Source organism: Leptonotus elevatus, chromosome 2 (genome assembly GCF_054856555.1).
Source record: "Leptonotus elevatus isolate MCC_2025b chromosome 2, RoL_Lele_1.0, whole genome shotgun sequence".
Lineage (NCBI taxonomy): Eukaryota > Metazoa > Chordata > Actinopteri > Syngnathiformes > Syngnathidae > Leptonotus > Leptonotus elevatus.
In genome coordinates, this window is record NC_141240.1 from 22172764 (window position 1) to 22196984 (window position 24221).

The 24221-nt window shown below is 40.6% G+C and overlaps 1 protein-coding gene across 2 annotated transcripts in view; it reads left to right on the plus strand.

The window, feature by feature from the left end:
• Positions 1-24221, plus strand: part of cpne5a (copine Va) — an 87306-nt gene that overhangs the window by 51396 nt on the left and 11689 nt on the right. For both annotated transcript variants that reach the window (XM_086068236.1, XM_086068237.1), the window contains 9 exons: positions 125-228; positions 347-451; positions 3291-3332; positions 3441-3516; positions 5605-5658; positions 5986-6047; positions 16742-16788; positions 18737-18918; positions 21426-21553. In XM_086068236.1, coding sequence (XP_085924362.1) covers positions 125-228; positions 347-451; positions 3291-3332; positions 3441-3516; positions 5605-5658; positions 5986-6047; positions 16742-16788; positions 18737-18918; positions 21426-21553 — 800 coding nt within the window. The remainder of the gene's footprint in view (positions 1-124; positions 229-346; positions 452-3290; positions 3333-3440; positions 3517-5604; positions 5659-5985; positions 6048-16741; positions 16789-18736; positions 18919-21425; positions 21554-24221) is intronic.

Below are 24221 nucleotides of genomic sequence, written 5' to 3' on the forward strand. Positions count from 1 at the left end.
AAACTCAGTAGCTCTTGTCCGGCAGACGTGCTAACCACTAGCGCACCGTGTAGATAAGATAAAAATGCCCTGCGACGTGCATTCCTGACATCCTCTGACGTTATCTTTTTTAACTCCTCTACAGGACTACACCACCATGCAGTTTTGCGCCAACAAGCTAGATAAGAAGGACTTTTTCGGCAAGTCAGACCCCTTCATGGTCTTCTATAGGAGCAATGAGGATGGCACGTAAGTTTGCCTCTTTTAGCGGAAGTCTCGTAAAGCCAAGTCAATTGAGGGGCAGACTTGAAAAGGGTCTCGTGGTGCCGGCGTGCGCTTGAAATCCCTGTCGATCTTTCCTTTCCAGGTTCACCATCTGCCATAAGACGGAAGTGGTGAAGAACACGCTGAACCCCGTGTGGCAGCCTTTCTCCATCCCGGTGCGGGCGCTCTGCAACGGAGACTACGACCGGTAGGCCCAGTGACACCACGGAATCATTTATAAGCCACACCCTCTGAGTTTGGCAACCATCGCTCTACACCAGCAATGCGCTTTCAGTCAAAATTGCCAGCTATCCGATTCTTATCATCTCTAGTGACATTTGAAAGAAGCCCGATTCCAATCTGAAGAAATCCAATTGCGCGTTCCCCGCCCCCTTTACGCGGATGACGCATAAGGCAATCGAGCCACATGGGAGCAAAAGAATTAGAATTGTCACTTAAAGCGTGCAGTGTAAATCCAGCCTAAGTGAATGACCCACAAAAGATGTGACAAGTTGTAAACAGATTGCCGCTGTTGCTTCTTCATGTCTTAGTTGATTCCCTTTGAGGCTGAGGGACACCACAAGCAGCACCACCACAAAATAACAAAGAAGAGGGAAGTCTACCTCGTGCGTGTGCCTAATGATGTGTGGAAGTGGCCAAACTTTGGCCCCTTTCGCATGCTGGCTGTCATCGAAGACGTTTTTTGCTGGGTTGCCGTCTGCAGTCACCTGCGAGTTAATTGGGTCAGACAGATGGAGGAGAGCCCGGATGACACCTTTGAGGATTTGGCCCAGCCAAAGGAGCCGCTGCCATTCGCAACCTGGCCTCCTTTGCCTACTTGAATGTCTTTCAGGTTTTTGGTTTGTCCTCCACATTACCTCCATAGAAGAAATACATATCTGATCAAATGGTTATATTGTCCCAGTCTAAATGACATGTAATTGTCATCAAGTACACTATTTAAAATATGTTAACAATACGTTTATAACATTACAGTCACTGCCCAATCCTAGGTCCTCATTAAAATGGACACTAATAAATACGACAAGAATTAAGTCGGAATCTGATTAATATAAAGTTTAAAGTTTTTTTTATTTATTTGTAGTTTTTCAAAGAAAAATGTGTCATGCTATGAAAATAAAGGTAAATTTTTCCCCAAGATGTTTTATATATACAATTGTTTGTACATACAATATATATGTACAATTAGATCAATAAAGTCATATTTTACTAGATTAAAAATTATTTTTAATTGCTTGTTGCTTGGTTCCTAGGGAAAATAAAAGGTGTATGATAAGAATAAAGTGACATTTTTTGTTCAAGAAAAAAATATCTGTTCTTTGCAGTCATAGTTTTGAAAAAAAAATGTAAAGACAAAAAAGGGGGGAAGTACTTTTTAGTCCTGTTTTTAAGTTATATTTTTTCAAGAACAAAATTTATTTTATCAGCTCAATGTTTTTCTAGAAAAAATCTTAGTTTTATTCATAAGTCTTGATTTTTTTTCTACAATGGTTATAGTTTTTCAAGATGAAAAAATCATAGTATTATGAGAATTATGTTTTCAACGAGTAATATTTTATCAAGATAAAGTCATTTATATACATGTGTATATATATATATATATATATATATATATGGCGTCATAGTTTTGGAGAAAAAAATCATAAGACTAAAAAAAAGTCCTAATTTTTTCTAGAATTTGTTTTAGTTTTTCAAGAAAAACATTGTTACAGTATATTGCAAATTTCATTAAAAGCTACTTTTTTTAAATTAAAAGTTGTGTTTTGTCTAGAAAAGTCAGAATACCAGAAACATAGTCATATTAAAAATAAAAAATAAAAATAAATAAAAAAGTTTTATTTTTCTTTGCAGAGTGTTTCCAATACATTTAAAAAAAGATGATGAGAAATTAATTCTAAAAATATGACTGAATTAATTAATTTTAGGGGGAAATTAGCTAATTAAGTTTTGATTATGTAAATGTTTGGCGGGCCGGATTAGAGAACTGAGCAGGGGGCACTTCTGCCACCTCCCAACATCAGTGAACTGCCATGGTGGACCAACATGGCGGAGTTGAAGAGGGCCGCCTGCGTGACGTCGCCTCCTCCTTGACCCGCTGGGATGTGATTGACAGCAGCTGCAGCAAGTCGCTCAAGTTTTCAAGAAAGACACTCAAAGAAAAGCAAAATCTTTGCTCGTTCCCAGTGAATCCCCTCTGGCTGGCTCAGTGGCTTTGGAGCCCCCCGGCCCAATTAGTTTGGAAAACTAGCAAAATATGCGTCCTCCCATGAGGGGCTTTTCTATCTTTGGCTTTTCAACAAACTTTTTCAACTTATAGTGTGTTTCACGTTGAAAAGGGGTGAAAAATCCCCCCCACAAGTTTGCAAAAGTTTCCTGTAAATTTCCATGGGAAGTTCAGCAGGGGAATTTGAGAAACACTCTTAATTGGAAACTTTCTATGGGAATTAAGAGTAATGTCACTGGAATGTTTACGCATAAACATTAACATTTTGTTTTCTTATTAGTAGACATTTATGCTATATGTGTTGATAGCTCTCCTTGCCCACATTGGAGGGCATTAAAGTACTTTATTTTATCTTCTTTTTTTTTCATTCAGCTCGCTTTGTTGAACACAGCAAAAAATCAATTAGAAAAAAAATCAACAAGTCTTCAAGAGAATTAAGGTTGCACTGTACTTTCATCCAATCTGGTCGTTTTAGTCACGATTATGATCATTCCCATTAATCCAACCCTACTTGTGTGCGGCAGCTGTTTTTATTTTATTTATTTATTGCATCAATAACTGAAGAGTTCAAAATTATACAACTTCTGTAGTGATGGAATCATCACAGAAGCACTGCCTTTGAGAATTGTTTCAAATGGTGTATTCTTCTATTCGTTAGAGTTTCAATAAAAGCACACAGAGCTGAGCTGATTTTATTTTTTTCTGTCATGAATCACTTTTTGGCAGCTTGTTTTGCTTCGGTGTTACACCTTGACAATAACAAATGTCTTCATCCTGTTGTTTTTCATTTGTTTTTTTACAGAACAATCAAATTGGAAGTATATGACTGGGACAGAGATGGAAGGTCAGTCAAATACACACACACGCGCGCGCGCACACACACACACATTCCTGTGTCGGTGTGAACTGTAACGAATGCCCTTTGTTGGTTGTTGTTGTCATTCTCTGCTAGCCATGACTTCATTGGCGAATTCATCAGTAGCTACAAAGAGTTATGTCGGGGTCAGAGCCAATTAAACGTCTATGAGGTGAGTGCGGATTCATACTGTCAGCACACACACACTTTTACACACTAAAGCCAGGGCTGTCCTGAAAGGGTCTTATTTGATCTTTAAAATTTCACACACGGGTCAGCTCTTTGTTAGATGAGGTTTGAAAAAAACTATTGAAAAAAAGTTCACTAGTTTATTGAAAGGAATAGAAATGTCATTAATCAGCTCATGAAGGTTACTCATTTCAATTTGTGAGAATGTTTATAATAGTTTTTAATAATAATACAGTAGGCCCGCAGAAGAGATTTTTATCCTAAATGATCATGTCGTTATGACCCACAATATAACAAGCGGGTTAAATAAAACATAGTCCAAAATTGAGTTGCTTTTATTCTGATAACAATTTAATCCAAGCAAGGACATCCAGTTTGTGCCTGGACAAATCAGTCTCCTCGCTTTTTGTACTGAATCCCAAATGGCTTTTTACTTTAAAAGAAAATCAGTTGTCTACTTAGCCCGGGGAAGGTGACGTTGCCGTTATCCCACGTTTAGTGACAGAAGACGCTCCAGGTCATGCTTCTTTGAGCTACGCTATTGGAAATGGCCATCAGGCTTTTTCCGTGTCACTTGCCCTGAAAGAGCTTAGGTGGACGGGGCAGACTGGGCCCGCAATGCGGGAATACAAATGAGCAACACAGCTATGTGCCATAATTGAGCTTGTTTAGGTTGTCCTTGGGGTTACAGTTGGAGTCTGATCCACCCTTGCTCAGGGGGCATATCATAGCTTTGAGTGTGATTGCTTTGTTGACAAGAGTTTGAATGCTTTGTCGCACACATTTTTTTATGTGATTGTTTTGACAACATGAGCATGTGATTGTTATGCCATATATTGATTAGAAATGGATAGTTTTAATAGCAAGAGCATTTGATATGCCAAACAGCTTGGACATTAATTGGTTTGAACAGCGACTGACAAGAGTGAGTGATTGTTATGCCACAAATAGCTTTGAAAGTGATTGTCAAGGTACACATAGCTTGCAGTGATTGTTTTGACATCAGGAACATGTCATTGTTCTGTCACACAGCTTGGAGAGTGATTTTTTTGATGACAAGAGTATGTGATTGTTATGCCACACATCCCATACAGACTGAGTTTTAAAGACAATAGCATGTGATATGCCAAACAGCTTGGACATTAATTGATTTGAACAGTGGCTATGACGAGTGTGTGATTGTTATGCCACATATAACTTTGAAAGTGATTCTGAAGGGTAAAGCTTGCAGTGGTTGTTTTGACATCAATAACATGTGATTGTTATGGCACAGGCACACATGGCTTTGATAGTGATTGTATTGCTGGCAAGAGCATGTGATTGTTATGCCTCACATAACTTGGAGACTAATTGTGTGATTGTTGTGCCAAAAATAGTTTTGAGGGTAAATGTTTTGCTAGACATACATTGGAGTGATTGTTATGCCACACACAGCATTGTGTGAATGTTTGGATGATAAGTGTGTGTGTATTATATGCCATACAAATTTTGAGCATGACTGTTTTGCTTACAAGAGTGTGTGATTGTTATGCCATGCAAGGTTTGAGAGCTTGTCAGAGCACACGTGGCTTGAGCATGACTCACATAACCTGAATCTGACACGTGTAATTCTTGACATAGAATAATGCATACCAACAGGAGTGTCATTGTGACCTGATTTTGGACAGTAGAAATAGTTGCCTGTGAGTCAAAGTTGTAACTCACTTTGGCAAGAAGCCTTGTGGGATCCACCAGTCTTTTATTTTTCTTCACGCCAAGAACAGACAAACTGCTCTGTCGAGGAATGATTTCTCCATGGCACGCCGTTTGCGTACGTCTCCATTGTACATCACAATGTAATTCACAGGAGAAGCGCACCCCTGCTACCCTCTGAATAATGTTGGTCTTGCTGTGCGGCATGATCTATGTCATCTAATTCTCACACCGCTATTGGATTCAGTATACGCTCCATTACCCTTTCAGGCATGGTACAGGAGAGCTCAGATGTTTTCATTGTTTATCGCCTAAGGTGGGATGAAAAGAATCGTTCACATGATCATTATCACACATTTCCACCTTGTCTCCACACCAGGTGGTGAACGCCAAGAAGAAGCTCAAGAAAAAGCGATACATCAACTCTGGGACGGTGAGTACATTTCACAGGAAGCTCAGCTCTGTTTTTATTCCATTCACTCCCAATGTCACAGTTTACAAAGCAGACAGTTGGCGGTGTGTTGTAATCATTCATAATGAGACTGGTGTTCGGGGCCAAGTGTGTGCGGATGAACGTTATGTTAATTGATATATTCATCAGTGATTATAACATTAAATATTCTGTCCATGCGACACACTCATTGGGCATGGATGAGTCATTTTGTGCTCAGAGGTGACTGGCTAATATACGTTCATGTTGATGAGCAGCTTTCACCCGCATTAATAAGCAAACATCTTCGGGTTTTTTCCCCATCATCAGGTGTCCTTGATGTCATTCAGTGTGGAGTCCGAGCACACGTTCCTGGATTACATTAAAGGAGGGTGAGTTCTCATTATGTTGTCATAACCGCTGTAGTACAACTGCGCAATTCATCGTTTTTATCGATTCACTTGAGTTTATTGCTCAGGTCGAACCCTAATGAGGCTAAGCGGTTATAGAAAATGGCGAGGTGGAGGCTCAAGACAATTTGTTTTTACTTGACTCTTGCCTTAGTTTCTCCCCTGGCCTGCATTTAAAAGCGATAATAACAGTGGGGATGAAGGAGTTTCTGAATCTAGGGGGCAATCGTTACCTAGAGCCAGGAAGGAAAAGTTGAAACTCCAAGTAAAGGGGATATCTGCTGCTGTATTCTCATCGTTTTACAGCACATCTTTGCGAATTTAAAAGATATTGTCTGGCCTTTATACTGGAATGGATATACCAACAAATCGAGAAAAAAAGGGCTTGGGAGTTCCACACGGAGCGCCATTCTAGCGAGGACTGCCACGATCAACCAGTTCACATTGTCTTTACTGTTTTTCATTAGATTTTTTGAAAACCGATGAATGCATGAATGGATGGGTAAATAGTTTAGTGATAGATTATGACACGCTATGACTTGCGTACTTATTCAGGTTGGCGCCATAGAAACAGAGCTCCGTCATAAACAGAGGACCCCTTGTGATGCCAATAAAATAATTAGACATTCTAGTTTGTTCTCAGGTGAATTTATTAGGATTTAAGTTATTTTTGTAACCTAAATTATTATGCTGTAACTCCTACCGAACCACCCTGAAATTACAGTGGTACCTTGAAGTGCCCCAAAATAATGTTTTGAGACGTTCATTAGTTTGTCATTAAAGTTAATAAAGTGTTTAAATAGTGTTTTGTAGCTTTAACTGATTCATGTAAGACTGGTAGATTTTCTATGTTTGTGATGTTGGACAGGAGCGGATACTAAGACAAAATGCTATGTTAGCTTTACCTGCTAGCCGCCGAGCAGGATAGCTAACAGTATGCATGTGATGTAGTGCTGCATGGGTTGTAACATTTTGCATAGTAGTGGTTGATTTCATTTTATATTTGTCTGACAGTCGATGTTACCGCCTCCTCATGCAAGTGGTCCCAGTTTATTTGGTCCTAGACTAGAGGTCGAGTCAAAATGTGGTGCTAGTGTGAAAGCACTCTAAGGGTTCATTAGTTCAAGTTTGTTAAAAATGCACTCTGGCATCAGCAAGCCAATTAGCCTCTCCTTCCCCCCTCCCTTCCCCCTCCCCTGTCCGCCTTCCTTCCCCTCCCCTGGGCCGGGGGCTCCATCTGTGGCCCGGGTCTCGGCGCTCCGGGGGCCGGGAGGGTGGGTGGGTTTGGTGTTGTGCCTGACCCGCTCCAGTGGACCTCTTGGCACCTCGGGCAGGCCCCAGTATCCGGGGGGCGAGCCCTATATGCCCGCCGGAGTCCCGGTGGGGTGGGTGGGGGTTTGGTGGGTGGGTGCGCCTCCTGCCCCCACCCGGTTGGGGGGGGGGGGGCCCGCTGGTCGCTCCTCTTAACTCACTGCACTAGTTTTGCACAATACACTTTTATAGACATATAGGGCACATAACACACTTTGGGGGGGTGGGGTAGGGTGGAAACACCGTCTTCGCCCTACAACTCCCCTCCAATTTTAATGCACCACACAACTGTGTGTGTGTGGGCGGGGGGGGGGGGGTCGTGGGGGGGGGGGGGTCGTGGGGGGGTGCCATCGTCCCCTGTCCGTGTCCCCGCCTCCTATTTATTTTTTTAATGCACCACATACACTCACTGACATGCCTGGGAGGCGGGTGGATTGGAGCGTGGGGATATCTATTCCCTCTGCTCCGGTTCACCTGCTTTAATGCACCACACACACACACTTGTATATCACTGGGTGGGGTCACATTTTAGGGTTTAGGGGTAAAGTTCGCTAGTTGGCGAGCTGGCGGACTCAGTAATGGGTTAGCTTTCACTAAGAACGCTGGAGTGACGACCGGGGCCTTTCCCCGCTGGGCCTGGGGTTCGGGGGTGCCGACCGTCCTCCGGTGCCCCCATCTCCCCTTCTGCCCCCAGTCTTCCGTCCCTCCACGCGGCGGGGGGTGGGGTGGGTGCGGGTACCCTCTCCGCTCCGCTGTCTGGCCCCTCTTCGGCGCCGATGCCTGGGTGCGGGGGGTCCCCGGGAGCTGGGGGTCGGGGGCTGGGGGGCTGCCGGTTGGTGGAGGTGGGGTCGGCTTTGTTGGGGGGGGGGGCCTGGGGGCGGCTGGGGCTGGGTTGGGGTGGATGGCGGGGGTGGATGGGGGTTTGGGGGGGTCGTGGGGGGAGCGGGGGCTGTGGACCAGTGGGGTGCCTGGTGGGCCTGCAATGCCCCGTCCTGCTGCGTTGGGTTGGGGGTGTGGGCCGTGTTGGGGTGGGGGTCCGCTCCTGCTCCTGGGTTTGCTCTCCGGCCGGTGGCCCTGGCGGGGCCCGGGGGTCGTCCTTTGGCGCTGCCGTGGCCTGGTGGGCCCTGAGGTGTTGCGCTTGCTCTGTCCTGGCAGGGGTCGACGGCTCCCCTCTTTGGTGAAGATTTTCATGCATGCCAGATCCACCACACCAGCATCTATCGAAACTCAGACACAATCTGCTTCTTCCTCAGGTCATTGAATCGGTGGAGGCTGGTGTCTGTGGATCTCACTCTGCTTCGTCTGTCCTTCCTTCCTTTCCTCAGTCTCTCCTTTGGTCTCTTGAGGTCTCCCTGATTTGTTGGAATTTAGATGTTTCTGGGGTTGGTGAAGGACTCTGGTTGGTGGCCCGGTTGGTGCTGTCTGGTCGGTGCTGGATTTCACTTTCCTTTCTTTTCTTTGGTCCTTCCTCGGGTCTCCTGACAGCGGTGTTCGGTTTAGGTGAACGGTATGGGATTTTTTTATAGGTTTTTGGTGAACTAACGAATACACACTCACACGCACGCACGCACACACACACTCACACACGCACATACACATACTCACCCACATACAAAAAAATAAAAAAAAGAGAGCAATGGTGATGACATTACCGAATGAACAATACTGAGCTCTTAAGGAAAAAAAAAGCAAGCCAATTAGCCAGTGCTGTGAGAGAGAGGTGTGACGACTGTGACAAATGAGTCGACAATCAATGATGTGGCCTTTAATAGACTAATCCAGTCATTTCAAACGCATTACTTGCGACTCATCGCCACATCTGTTCCAGTGCACTTGGCTGCAGAAGCAGTTTTGTTTCCATAGTTTCTGCCCTCGATTTTAGATTGTTTTCTCCTTGAAAAAACATTTCAAAGGGGATTCTCTTTTTTCCCCTGTAATTTAAAGCTGTGCTTAGGGGTTCTAACACTTGCATAGTGGTTGGGTTATATTTGACAGCAATAAAATAGCCTAAATGTTGTTCTTTCACCCTAAAATGCTGAAATAATAAATTCGGACATTGGTAAGTGTTCGAGAGGGAGCTTAAAACAGTCCTAAGAACTGTCCGTCTTTCCACCATATTTTCACAGGCTGCCGTACAAACATGCATCTATTGTTCTTTCAAGGGGCTTGGGGGAATCTGGAAACAGTAGGAGTCCAAGTCAGGCATATGTGTATTTTTCTGGGACAGTCGGGATGGTGTTTAATTGGGAGTTTGAAACAATGCTGAGAACTGTTTGTGTTACCAACACGTGCACACGTTCCCGCAGAAAGTACACATATTTGCAGGTTGTGACACTGTTGTCACTGATATGCAGTATACTAGAGCAGGCTTACTGACGTGCCTACGTGACGGCCATGTTGACATTGGCGACTTTCCCATCAAAGTTAATGGAAATTAGCTTAGCATCTGCTTAAGCACTCAGCTCAAAAGGAGCGTGTCACATCTACCTCTTCATTGTTGTTTACTGGAGCAAGCCCTTATCTATAGCATTCAATCATAACAGACGAAAAAAAGGAAGTGTAGAAACATTGCAGGTCTACTTCAATTTAACGGATGATCCCTCCCCCACCACAATTAGGCGTTGAAATCGAGGTTCCACTGTATCCCGTAATATGGTATGTCCCCTTTCAAATCAGTACAGCTCGGCTTGGATGTCAATGGCAATGATAAAAGATGGACAAACTGTAATTAAGGCCGGGCAACCAGTTGCACATGGACGTGCTTCTTCCTGCCCTGCTTTTACTTGTCTGCTCTTTGGCTGTCCAGGGTGGTATGTCCCAGATCTGTCCTTTTTCTCTCTCTCCCTCTCTCTCTCTTACACACATACACACCGAATAACTGCTTTTATTCCCACCGCTGCATCCCTCTGCTCCAATTTGTTTCATCAAGTTGGTGCAGAGTGTTGGTCATGAAATACAGTGCATATTGCAAGTTGCTGACTTTTTAAAGTAAAATAGTTGGATTAAAATATAAACGTTTTTAAATTGTAAGGTGATGCACTACTATTTTTAAGTTATTTTCAAGTATGACATTCATCTTGAATACATTGACGTCTGACAAAACATTACATTTACTACTCATACTTTAACTTTTGTACCTTTTATGAACGCAATAACTTTGAATATGTTTTGTTTAAGTACAGATTACAACAACAAAAAACAGTTGAGTCCGTTCAGTTGCCTTCAGTCTTGCTCATACACTTCCAGAATATGCCTCTCAGCCAAATTGTCTCATTTTTTTCAGTTTATCGCGGGGCCCAAAGGGTGAAAAAATTAAGCTACGAGGACTGATTAACAGGCTTTCGTAGCCTTTTTTCTTTTTCTTTGGCATCCACCAAATAATCATTACATTTCGACACTATTTTTCAGCCAATTTAAGCATAGCTCAATGACTGACTTAATGTTACATTTCAATCCTCTTATGATTTGTCCATCCAAAGTCGATTTCCTGTTAACAACTGTGAACAAAATTGCTATTTAAAGAAAACGCCACAATGGTTACATAACTTGAATCTGACAAAAGTAACAATGAATAAAAATACAAATGTAATGGAAATCAACCAAAGAAAATCAGACATTGCCTTTGAATTGTGGTTCAACCAAATTTTTAAAACTCATTTTAGTTCGGGCCAAAAACGCATGGAGATGGTCTTATAGATTTTACTTTTTATATGCTTCCTTGTTTTCTCTCTAATGTCTTGCCACAACTCTCTCCTCTTTTCTTACCCTGGTCTGTTTTTTTGTGGTACATACCATGTCACCATTTAATTTTAAAAGGCTGACTGAATGATTTCAAATTTGTAGAAACCTGTAATGCTAATTAGAGGACACTCCTTGATGAAGCATGTCCATATGGTCAAATGGTATGTAAAATCATTCTGTTGCTCTTCGATAGAAGCGTGTGTATGCGCTGACAGAACAAGTACAAAAAGGAGACGAGCGAAGTGCTTTCCCATGATGAAAAAGATGAAGTAATGTCTCCGCGGAAAAGCAAACAACAGACCTTCATGTTTGTCCGCGGCCAGATGAAGCTGAGGTCTCGCTTCATTCAACCCTCAGCACTTTGCGTAATTACTTCTATTATTTTCTGCAGAACACAAACCAATTAGAGAAAGTGTGCAACCTTTAATAACTGCTTCCGTCTCCATGGGCTTCGCACAATACCCCCGTCGTGAAATTAAACCTTAACCCTACGATCTAAAAGTCTCTTCAACGCTCATTAAAAACAAAAGGATTTGCCCCAGTGGGACTAGCAAACATGCATCGGGTGCTAAAAGTAGGCCAGTCGAGATTGAGTCTATGCCTACAGTTGGAAAAAAAAAGCATTTGAACAACTAAAATAGTAACCAAATGTCTGTTTATTACACTTTGCTTGTTAAAAGTAATGCAGTTACAGCAACTACAGTAAAAAGTATACTGTATTGAAGTCAGTGTGATGCATGTCAAAGTGGCCCTCGGATCCTTAAAATGTTCTCTATTTGGCCCACGGAAGAATAGGTATGTACACCTCTGAGGTTAATGTTCACAGTGTAGCGTGGGAAAGTATGTGAACCTCTTGGCTAATGACTTCTGCCAAGGCTAATCACAGTAGAGTAACAAGTAAGCCAACCAAGAGTCCAATTAATGTGACAAGATGTTTGGTCAAAGCTGCCCTGTTGTATAAAAACATCATTGTATTTGATTTAACTAAGCTTATGTTGTCAGTTTTTTTTTTCTTGACAGCATGTGACACATTCGATCTTGTCAGCAGTGGCTATTCTGTCCGTACGAAACCCAATGCAGCTTTGCTTTCATCTTTTGGTTTTGATCATCTTTTGGTTTTGACATGTAGTGTTTAGCGGCAATGCTACGTCACAATATGGCAAAATTCAAAATGGCTCACTTAGACACATTTTGGGGGTAAAGGCAGCTTACATACATATAGTTTTACTGAGAGTAATTGCTTAATTTCTCCTTTTATACAGTCTAAAGGACACCTCCATTCCAAAAGCATGTTAGCATGTTAGCTTAATTGACCACAACGCCTTTAACATGACGTTGAATGCTTGTTAGTCTGTACTTGGATGTTACAGTATGAACAATCTGAGTTCAGGCACTCAAATTTAAACCTTGGGATCATTAGAAGTTGTAAAGAAGCTTGATTATTTGCTCACTACAGTATTTGTCTTTTCAAGCAAAACTAAAGAACGTAGGTGTAGTTGCTGTTGAGTACCCCCACCTGGAACATATTTCCAAGCCTGGAGGCCGTTTTGTTTTTGTTTTTTTGGAGCCCATTCTCACTTCAGAGCCTCCCAGCATATTTTGTTTGTCTTAGCGGAAAGCAGCAAGTCAGCATGCCATCCGTGTTGTATTAAACACACGCTGGTGCAAAGATAGGATTTCAAATGGGAAGTAATGTACTATAAATAAGGCAACTTAGCAGTGTGCGGCTTGTTAGTATGCTCAAAGGAGGCACGGACAGCCAAGGAAGGTCGAGAGCTCACAGTTGATTTGGCTGCTAGTTGTCAGTTGTGTGTTTAACTGAGAAAAACATTGCCAATACAGAGATTGGTTAAAAATGATTTGCTAAATAGATTTGTTCTACCCTAAGTAATTTGGAAAGAACGGACAGTGACATGTAGGGGTGGGAATCTTTGACTGTCTCACGATTTCGATTCAATTCCGATTTTTGGGCCTGCGATTCGATTCAGAATCGATTTTCAATTCAGAACGATTTCTTTGGTTCAAAATGATTCGATTGGCAATCATTTTTGCTTTAATTTATATATTACAAAGAATCGTCATGATCTACTGTAGTCTGACTCGCTAATGCTAATTAGTGCGCTACTCGCGGCACTTTTATCACTCAAAGCACTCGAAGCAAGTTAACATTAATCACCGGCATATGCTCTTCCTACGCTGCAAAAAAAAAAAACTTTTATTGGCATAACTTGATAAAATATTTCCTTCTACTCTCTAATGTGGCTACAACTTAAGTGTATTAGAACGTGCAGAACCACACTGCCCCTAAGTGGCCAAATCATGTACAATATGAACAGCACTCCCAATAAAGGTACACACAAACAAGAACAAGACAGTATAAAATAATTTAGATAAAATCTATTTTGGGACATTTAAAATCGATTTTGAATCTTATTAAATGAGAATTACGATTCTTATGAGAATTACTTTTTTGGCACACCCCTAGGGACACCCTAGTGCCATATTGTTACTAGCATGTCACTGCACAGAAAGAAAAAAAAAATGTGATCGTTGTTTTCTGGGAGAAGCAATTTGATACGTGGACTTCTGATCATGTGGGAGGAAATGACGATGGCACATTTATTTGTCTGCGGTGCACAACTTCAGTCAAGGAAGATTCTCCGTGATTTTTATAGATGACGAGCTTGGGAGGCTGGGATAAAAAATAGCGATCCCAGCCTGGCCATTAGTTGTTTGCAATAAGAGCCAAAAGCCAGACAATCCTGCAGCATCAGTCAACATCGTTCCGCATTGATTTTCCCATTGTGGAATCATTTGTGGGCTCAGCTCCTCAACTAATCCCTAACGCACCTCAGAAGGGAAATTAGGTAAGCCGCTAGCGAAATCATGACAGACGGCGCCATGTGTGTTTGTTTGTGGGTGCGCATGTGTGGATCCCCGGAGGGCCTGATCCTTCATTCGCCATCCTTTTTTTTGTCTTCACACTGGAAGTGGCACCACTGACAATGGCCCACATGCTTGTGTTCAACCAGTGCTACCTCCTTGCAAGTCCATCACATTTGAGCCAGGAGTCATGTGGAAACCTCTGCATTGTAATATGTTGCAACTTGAAATTGGAGTGTCCATGCGTCGTGTTTGTCCTCATTCGAGTAGCAAGTGAACTGGAGGCGGGTAGATCCTGAACTGGTTTCAAGTCAATTCAAGTCAAAGTCAAGTCACTTTTCTAGCATGCCAACAATTCTAGAAAATGTGTTGAACAAAATGGGAATGTCTTACTGGCTTCATCATTTATCATTAGGATATCTTTATTTTGGGGCCTTCATTGTCCTTTTAAGACCAAGATCGGTCCTCAGTACCCGAGCAACACAACATGACTATTGCCTAACAAGAATTAGGACACATCTTTGTCAGTGCCTTCATTTCCTGCAATGAATAAATAAGAAAAGATCAATTACATCCTTGGGGTCCGGTTGCATTGGCAGTAATCGCGATGCAGAGTGTCTCCGCTCTGCTGCTGTGGGTAAAGAAATGCCAATAATTCTGCACTATTATGCATAATTCTGTCTTGATTACAAGAAGCCAGAGCATTGTTTACAATTAATATTCCGCCACATGTTTGTCCTTTCAACGTTTTGTTTCGCACTGATTCCAACCATGACCCAAATGTTCAACTCTGTCAGGACACCTTGAGAAGTATTTGTCACAGTTTCATAACTGCTCTCTTAGAATTCTGCATTTTCCTTGAAACAGTCCCCAATTCCATGAAGCCGTTTTCCATCCAACCCTTACCTCCTCCTTCCCCTATTTCTCAAACGGACCAACTCATTCCAGTGTTAAAATGTTAAGTTACAAGTTGGCGTTTTCAAAGAATTCCCTATTTTTTGTGCATAATTGCGAAATTTTGAGACCTAGAACCCTGACAAAAAAAACAACATTCTCTACGTGTACAACCCCTCGCGAGCCTTCGCCATTCAATGTGATACGACTCTTAAATTGACTCCATTCTTCTTCTAAACCGATTCAAACCATTCCAGAGTGAAGATGTTCAGCTCATTCCGAACATTTGCGCTTTCTGTATTCTGGTTGCTATTTTGTTAGCATAGCAACTATTGGCACGATAGAAAAATTACCTTAATACATTTTAGCTTTAAAATTGTAAGCGTTTAGCATTCTTTAAGTATTATAATTCAGATTATTTCGCTTTTTCCAAAGTCTCACATCCCACATTTCACTTGATTCTACAGCATTCTGTTCGAGCATCAGCTCTTCAGAATTCCCACTTGTCAGAAAACGCTGATCGTTCACGGATTACTTGTTGTTCTGTATCTTCACCAAATTGTTTTTGTCTATTCACACATTTGACATTCCTCAACTGATTTAAACCATTCACATTTCCAAATATTCATAAAATCCAGGATGCCCAGGTTTGTACTTTTCACATTAGAAAAAAGGTTTCCCCACAATTCCGCATTTCCTTCAAGAAACAAAAACATTCATCAAAAAAAAAAAGTTCTTCATCTTTCCCATTCAAACTGTTCCTCTCATTCAGTGAAATTTTGGCAGCTGTTTTTCACATAATCAAAACTCCCCCCTTTTTTTTTTTGTTATTCCACATTTTACATGTCAACATTCTAAACTTAATGAACTCCTTGCACTTACTTTGACTGATTCAAATCATGCATCAGGACATCTTTTTTTATCATAATCACAACTCCCTCCATTTTCAGCATTACATACAGTACTTTCCATGGCTAAATTCACAGAGGCATTTTATAAACGCACTTATGTCATTTAAATTCACTTTTTTTTTCAGTAGCACATTCAGCATTTCTTCCATTTTAATGAATTCCCCAGCATTTCAATCCTGCCCCAGCTCTTCCGCATTCACACGCAATTTCGACATGAATTGCATTTTCTAGTCTATATATAAAATCCATCTGAAAGGCTTTCCGACGGGTCTCTTTTATTTCAGACTCCTCAATCACGACTCCCTCCCTGAAGTGTCAACGTGTTGAAGTGAAGTTCTGGATAATCAATGAAGCTAGATGCCTTATGTCTAATTGGGCATACAAAAAGACAACATTGGAGGCAGATGTTCAAGGGAGTCCACGTTAATGGTCTCCCTTGGCCTAGAAATGTCATGAATGTGGTACTGGTTAGCTACTGCAGAGCATTTGCTAACGGTTGGAAGGAGGCTCATTCAGGAATGCAGCCATGCACAGGCACTGCCTTGGCTCTTTATTCCCTAGAAGAAGAAAAAAGGGAGCTGAGTTGGTTCATGTCTCTCTGACATCTCCCGGGAGCTTCTCTGGGCATTTGGGGCAGACGGTTGGATAGAAGAAGAAGGCCTGCATTAGGCCATGAAAATGTGATTCCCTAAAGTCATGTCCTTTAAGTCCTGCTGACCAGAAAACATGGATGGTTGTTTTTTGTAAGGGGGGTAGACCAAAGGATGGTTGAATTTTGTAACGATGGACAGAGGCTCATGGAATGATGGCTTCATGAAGGGCGGACCAAGGGACGAGCGGATTTAGACATGTCTGATGAATGAGTCAAAGTTTCCCAACGGGAAGCATGAAGAGTTTTTTGATGGATGGATGGAACTCTTTCTGCTTGTGTTTCAGGACGCAGATTCACTTCACAGTGGCCATTGATTTCACAGCATCCAATGGTAAGTGTTGCCTAACACTCGGAACAACATACCATTTGTCATGAATGGAGTTGGAATTTCCTTTTGTGCTTTTTTCTTTGTTTCTGTCATGAACACTGCGTATCGATATTGTAATTGAACAAAGCCCACACTGTGGTTGAAATCGCTAAGTTTTGAGCGTCATAATCTTCCGTTTGAAGCCTTTGAACAACCTGAAGTCGATTCGGTAAAGCGCTATCACTCTCATCTGCTGAGTCAAGGTTTTAGCTTTGCGCAAACGCCTGCTCTTGGAGTTTGAAGTTCTCATCAGTAATGCTAGTAGCAGGCCGCTTTGCCAAGATCCTGTTTTGAGAAACTCGCCATGCAGGCAGATTCAGAGACAGCTCCAGGATTTTAGACGGAGGGCTGAGAAAATAATTTATAAATGTATTTTACAATAACAAAAAGGTTCTGTCTTTCTGTATGATAATTTTGCATTTTAAAATAAAAAAACATAAAGTGTAGCTGCTTGCACAACTGGACGTCTATGATAAAATAAACATTGCTAGCTAATTTCATTAATACAGTATAGCCTGCCACTGCTAGTTGAAATGAATTGTAATCCATAACAGGTGGTCAAGCCGCTGGTTCTTTTTTCTCTTTTTTTTTTTAACAGACGGTAATATAATAAACAGGTAACAAGCACATTCATGCACTAGCTGCCTATGACTCAACACACAGACTTGCTAACTTAAGCTAATAACTGTCAACTACTGTACTACGTCACTCATCCCGCCAGGCTCCGCCTTTTAAAGCCACATGCATCGAAAGCCATAGATACTGTCCAAAACTGTATACATTTTATATAAAGATACAACAAACATTTAGTGATGAACTCAGATGAAATTTTCAAAATAAAACTGTTGCCAAAAAATGCAATGTTTTTTTTTATATAGGATTTGAATATTTTTTTCTGTGAGACTACAGAAAATCCTACAGAAGCGCATTGCATTCACTTGAAGAAAAAAAAAACTCAGTTTTTTCTGACTAATTTTTTGGGGGAGCTTTGTTTTTTTGAGTTTTTCTTTTTTTATTTTCAGTTTTTCTGAATATTTTTTTCTGTTTTACTGAATTTTTTTTTTCTGTCAAAAAATATTTTTAAAAAACAGAAAAAATATATATTCAAAAGAACAGAATTTTTTTTCTTCCGAAAAACAGAGCTGGTGTTCTGTTTTTTGGAGTATTTTTTTTGTTATTTTATTTTTGATTTTTGATCCTCTGAACTCCAAGTGACTTGTTGCAGACTCTCGAGTAGCGGAAGTCGACACTTTCCCGCATACCTCCATATGCAATAAGATGGTCATGTTTACTTACTGGCTCTCAATAAAGGAATGAATGTGTATACTGTATTGGGGGGAGGTAAAACCCTTTCAAATAAATATTCAGAAAAACAGAAAAATAATTATTTTATAAAACAGGGAAAAAATATTCAATAAAACAGAAAAAAAATACTCAAAAAAACAAAGCTCCTTCAAAAAATGTGTCAGAAAAACTGGACTTTTTTTTTTTTCAAGTGAATGCAATACACTTCCGTAACATCCTGGTCCTGGATTATGTTTTGGTTTCTGATTTGTTTTTTTCTTTTTTGTACATGAAACATGTCAATTGTGTTAATGTGCCTCATGAAATGTAAAAAAAAAAAAAAAAGAGACAGACAGTTTACGGAATATACATTCACCATATGTATAAAACTACTCCACATAGCATTGTATATTATTATGTATAGACATCGTACATAGAGATACATACGGTACTGACAGAAAATGTCGCAACGTCTGTCATCTTAGTGTACTGTAATAAGTTGAATATTTTCTGCTAATCACATCATGCACGCTTAGTTCCGCTCCACGCATGCCAACGCCGCCGTCAGTCGGATCCCGCTTTTTGCTTTTGAGGGCTCGCATCAATGACTATTCTCTGGACTTGACAGGCAACCCGTCTCAGTCGACTTCACTCCACTACATGAACCCGTACCAGATGAACGCATACGCCATGGCACTGAAGGCGGTGGGCGAGATCATCCAGGACTATGACAGTGATAAGATGTTCCCTGCTTTGGGATTTGGTGCTAAGCTGCCTCCTGATGGTAGAGTCTCTCATGAGTTCCCACTGGTGAGTCATCTGAGATGTTAAACGTGTGAACGCAATTCATTCTTCGGTCATCTCGGTTGTGCTTTTTTGGGGATCAAGTTTCAAAACAAAAGCTGGCATTGCAAGAAATTCTATTAGGAATAATTCATTCCTGAGTCCAAACTGTCACCATCATCAAAACGTTATTAAGTGCACAGGCAATGCTTTATGTAAGTTTTTAATATGCGTTTGCTATTCACAAACAGCATCATCACAAAATGTCTTTGGCTATTTGTCTTTTCAGCAACCATGTTTGTGTCTATAGAAGCTTTTTAAGACAAAACGTGCAACCATAACCTGTTTAGTTTCACACTGATCATTAATCATCCCTTACCAAAAAGTAGTATACCTTAAATACATAATATAGAGTATACTAAAGTATACGTAAGTTTATTTTTCGAGTGTACTTATTCTTGTACTAATAGTAAACTTTAAGTAAACTCCTTGGGACTAAATTGGAACATTTTAGTACACTTAAAAGTATACTTAAGTATACTTTATAGTATATTTAAGTACACTATTAAGTAAGTATACTTTGTGGTACACTCATGTCCAAAGCAAAAAGCCCAGTGATGACTTGATAGGGATCAAACCAGCAAACACTGGTACTAAAGGTAGCAACCTTAACCTCTAGGCTATCCAGCCACATGATCTTTAGGGCTTTATAAATAAATGTAACCTATAATTTTGGTTCCTTACTTAGCGAGTGCCTTCTAAGTATATACTACAGCAGGGGTGCCCAAATTCGGTCCTCGAGAGCCCCTATCCAGCCTGTTTTCCATGTTTCTCTCCACTAACACACCTGATTCATGATCAGGATCGTTATCAGGCTTCCGCAACGCTTGCTGATTAGCTGATCATTAGATTCAGCGGCACTGCAGGAGGGAAACATGGAAAACAGGCTGGGTAGGTTCTCTCGAGGACCGGACTTGGGCACCACTGTACTACAGTAGGTAAGCTTTTAGTACATGTTTTAGTATACTTACAAGTACACTTAACATTTACTTGGTGGAGTATACTTCCAAAAAGTACAAGAAAAGTAAACTGGAAGTATACTCTCCTAATTTTGAGTATACTTCAAGCATACTTATATATACTTCTTTTTGGTAAGGGATGGCTAACATTTCCTTATATGCTAATTCCCATATCAACCTCAGATTGCATGAAGATAATGTTCCTTTTGTTGTTTGACGCTTCAAACAGAAATGATTAGCATAAGTCCAATTATTAGCATTAGTCCAATTTGTAGCCGTGAGAAACTAACATAGCACTCGGAACAAACAAAGGTAAGACTCGGAGAAACCTACCAAACTAAAAGTGATAACAACGGTAAACAAACAGAAGTTATCCACATGACCATTGGCCTCCTATCGCCAACTACCATAACACCCGTAATGCTGGACTAAAGTACTTTGACAAAACGCATATGGCGGCCAACCAGTTGGCAGCTTGCTAGCGTGAGCAGCTAACTAGCAGTCTACATCTTGCTAATTATTGTCAAACATCTCAGACGGACAGACTTGAATGCACCGCAGCGGTCACACAAGATAAAAACAGTCCTAATGTTCACCAAAAGCCACCTGAGAGTCCTATCAAGCGAAAGAAAATGAAACAAAACCAGAAACACCGCCACACAGTAATGTTACGTTTTCAACTAGCATGGCACAGAAATACTCCGCTAGGAATCTTTCCGGAGAGTTGATCCTTTGATGCAGGCTGAAATGAGGTCGAGTGAGTGTTTTTAACATTTTCATACCCTCATCAGCATACAGACATACATGGGCGAGCGAGAACGTGTGCGTTTTCCACATATGCTATGCATAATTCCGAGTGAATGTATCATGTATCTTTTCTAGTGTAAATGAGTTTCTGCCAAGCTGACTGGTTTGTGAAATCAATTTGTCTCGTCTCTCAGCCGGCTGCTGATTGTAGACACTAATGAGAGGCTGTCGACGTCGGCATCGCCCCGTGTTTTCATTCAAATCAACAAATTAAGATTCATGGCAGCGTATCATTGGAACCTTTTGCTCTGCCACTTCCTGCGAGTGGCGCTCCTGAAGTGAAATAGGCATTCGATTTATAATTAGCTATGCTTACATAGGGTTGTTGCATTTTTTTTACTTTTGGAACAGAAAAAAAGAATGTCACATATGTTTAGGGTCAGGCAGCAGAGGTTAGGGGTTTGAATCTGGCCCCCGGCCTTTTTTGTGTGTTTACATGTATTCCCTGCACTTGCGTGTGTTTTCGCTTTCTCTTCTGGTTGCCAATCACTGGCAGAGTAGGAGGAAAACCCTGCACAAGCACAAGGGACAACATGTAAAAACCACACAGAAAAGTCAGAGCCAAGATTCAAGATTCAAGAACTGGTCCCAATACAAATAATGCAATTTTTGGTGTGTTCCAACATCCTTTGCTGCTGTCAGGAACCCCAAAGTTTCCGCTCACCTCTGATGCTTTTAATATTTTATTTTGTATGATCTTTTTACCAGAATGGCAACATCGAGAACCCTTACTGCAACGGCATGGAGGGGATTCTGGACGCGTACCATCAAAGCCTTAAGACGGTGCAGCTGTACGGACCCACCAACTTTGCTCCTGTTGTCAATCATGTTGCAAGGTAACAGCGATCATTCATATCACTCATTTATACCTTCATTCAAAGCCATCTTCAACAGACAGGGAGACATACTTTAACCCTCCAGTTACGTTTGGTACAATAGGTCAATGGGATTAACGAAACCATCATTTTGGTGAATATGGGAAAACCCAGGAATAAAATCCACGTGACATTGTGATTTTCTGTCCCCATTTTAGGTCTTTGTGTCTGTGCCGACTCAATATTTAATGCATCGTAGTGAGATTTTTACTATATCAAACTCCCAGTGACTAGCACCTGCTCCCCACTCACACCTTCTTGTAACACTAACGAGTTATGTAACACCATAGGTGGAAAATGGTTAATTGGAGCAGGTTTGACAATGTTCACTTAGAGCTGTACTCATTTTTGTTGCCAGTGGTTCGGCTGTGTGTTCATTTGAGGAGACAATAATTCCACTATTCCACTAGCTCCACTAATTATTTTACACAGTAGCAAAGTGTTATTTCTTCAGTGTTGTCCAGCAAAAGATCAAATGTGAGGAGTGTACTTATTCACCTTTGTCAGATCCTATAAATGAAAAAAGAACACGGTTGCCCTAATATCATTCCATATTGTTCAAAATCATTCAATACCATTCCACATCATTCCATATTTTTCAGTATCATGCCATATCATTCCACATTTTTCACCAATATCATACCACATCATTCTATATTTTTAGTATCATTCCATATAATTCCATTTTTAATGAAATACTGCAAAATCTTCAACAATATAATTTCATATCGTTCCATATTTTTTCCATATCATTCAATACTATTCCACATGATTCCAAATTTTTCAGTATCATTCCATATCATTCCACATTTCTAAATAAAAATATCACCAATATAATTCCATATTTTTCATTCAGTACCATTCTGTAGCATTCTATATCTTTCAGTTGCATTCCATAACATTCAATTATTATATATTGTTTGCCAACATATTATACATTCTTCACCAATATCATTCCACATCTTCCATTATTCAATATCATTCTAATGTTCCCATGCTTTATTCAATAGTTCGGCATTCACATGCACTTTCTCCAGAATTTGCCTTTGCTAGTTTACATTTGTATTTATTTTTTACATTTTCCCTTTAGTTTTAAAGTTTAAAACTGCTCCATTTTACACGCAACAAAGCTGGAGGCTTCGCACACGCACAATAAGTGAGCTTTTAATGCAACGGAGCACACCACGTGCTTGATTCACTCTAACAAGCTTTGCAAATGAGGAAATTATCATGCAATGGATTTTCTGGCCATGCTACATATTGAGATGGAAGATGATTGACTGTGCTATAAGCATGCCTTATTGATGTAAAATGTGGCACCATTAGGCAGTGTCATAACATGGTTTAATTTAAAAATGCGCTTTTGCCGTATATAAAGTCATCAAATTCAAATAAATGTTGAATGTGTGAATGAAAATATTATGAGACACTTTCCATTATTGCTATGCGTGGGCGACATAAGTAATGATGCAGGGGGGAATGGTTATTTTTGAGAACATCTGGTCTATGGTCTCCCTAGCAACAGATCACACGGTTCAGCAAAACATTTACATCTAAAATGTGGATATCATTTATAAATCAGTGCATTAAATAAGTAAAGGCTTGAATGTGCAAAATGAAGCATATTTCAATTTGTGAAATGTGTCGCAAAACATTTCAAATAAATGAATGAATTTTTTTCCCTTTATATTGATCATGTATTGTGATATACTCAGCATTTTTAGCAAAATATTTCATAAAGTTTGTTTCCCAATATATCAAGTTTTGTATAAATGCTGATCAACTTGAAAGTTGAATTCGTTAGCAAAATGTATACAAGTTTCTTCCCAATATATTGGTTATTGCATAATAGCAGTATTGTTGCATTATTTTGTCATTGTAGGACAAATTTAGTAAATAATTCATGCAGTTTTTATAAATGAGCTCATAAATGCTGTTTCGTGGCATCACCAAGGATGTGGTGGCAATCTGGAATTCCTGTCGTTTCTCAATTTGTGAATGCATCTCAAGGCACAATGCTGACATTGGGCTGAAACCTTCTATGGCCAAATTTGGTTAATGTCATATTTTCTCACAAAAAGATACCATTGGTGAGTGCCCACGTGGGTCTGTCATTTTTATGAACTATTGACCATTCTTAAGTGTTGAACATGGCATGCTCTCTTTGATGGTGCCATAATAGATGCAACATTTGTTTTTCCTGTAAAGTGATGTTTTTTAGACACAGAAAGATTCCATCAACTGTATGTACCTGTGGCTAAAAGGCGAAGCGTTGAGAGTCTCTGTCAAGAAATATGCACGCAAACATTTGCAATAAAAAAATGTGTTTTCGGATACAAAGCCGATTTCGATTTAGAGTCTCTTGAAACTGTGAGCAGATGCGCTAACCACTTGACTACCATGCTGCCCCAGGACCACCAATGCCACTTCCTTGTTATCGCTCTTGCTGCTGAACGCGTGTGCGTCCATTCAAATATGCTGACCCACCCTTGGATCTCCCCATTGTTGGTTTTGTCCCGCTGTCCATCCTCAAATGTTTTCAGGAAATGAGAATATAAAATACTGCAGCGCTTGCATAAACAGTTGAGTCAATTATTCATAAGGCAGCCAGCACGAGGCCATGAAAGTA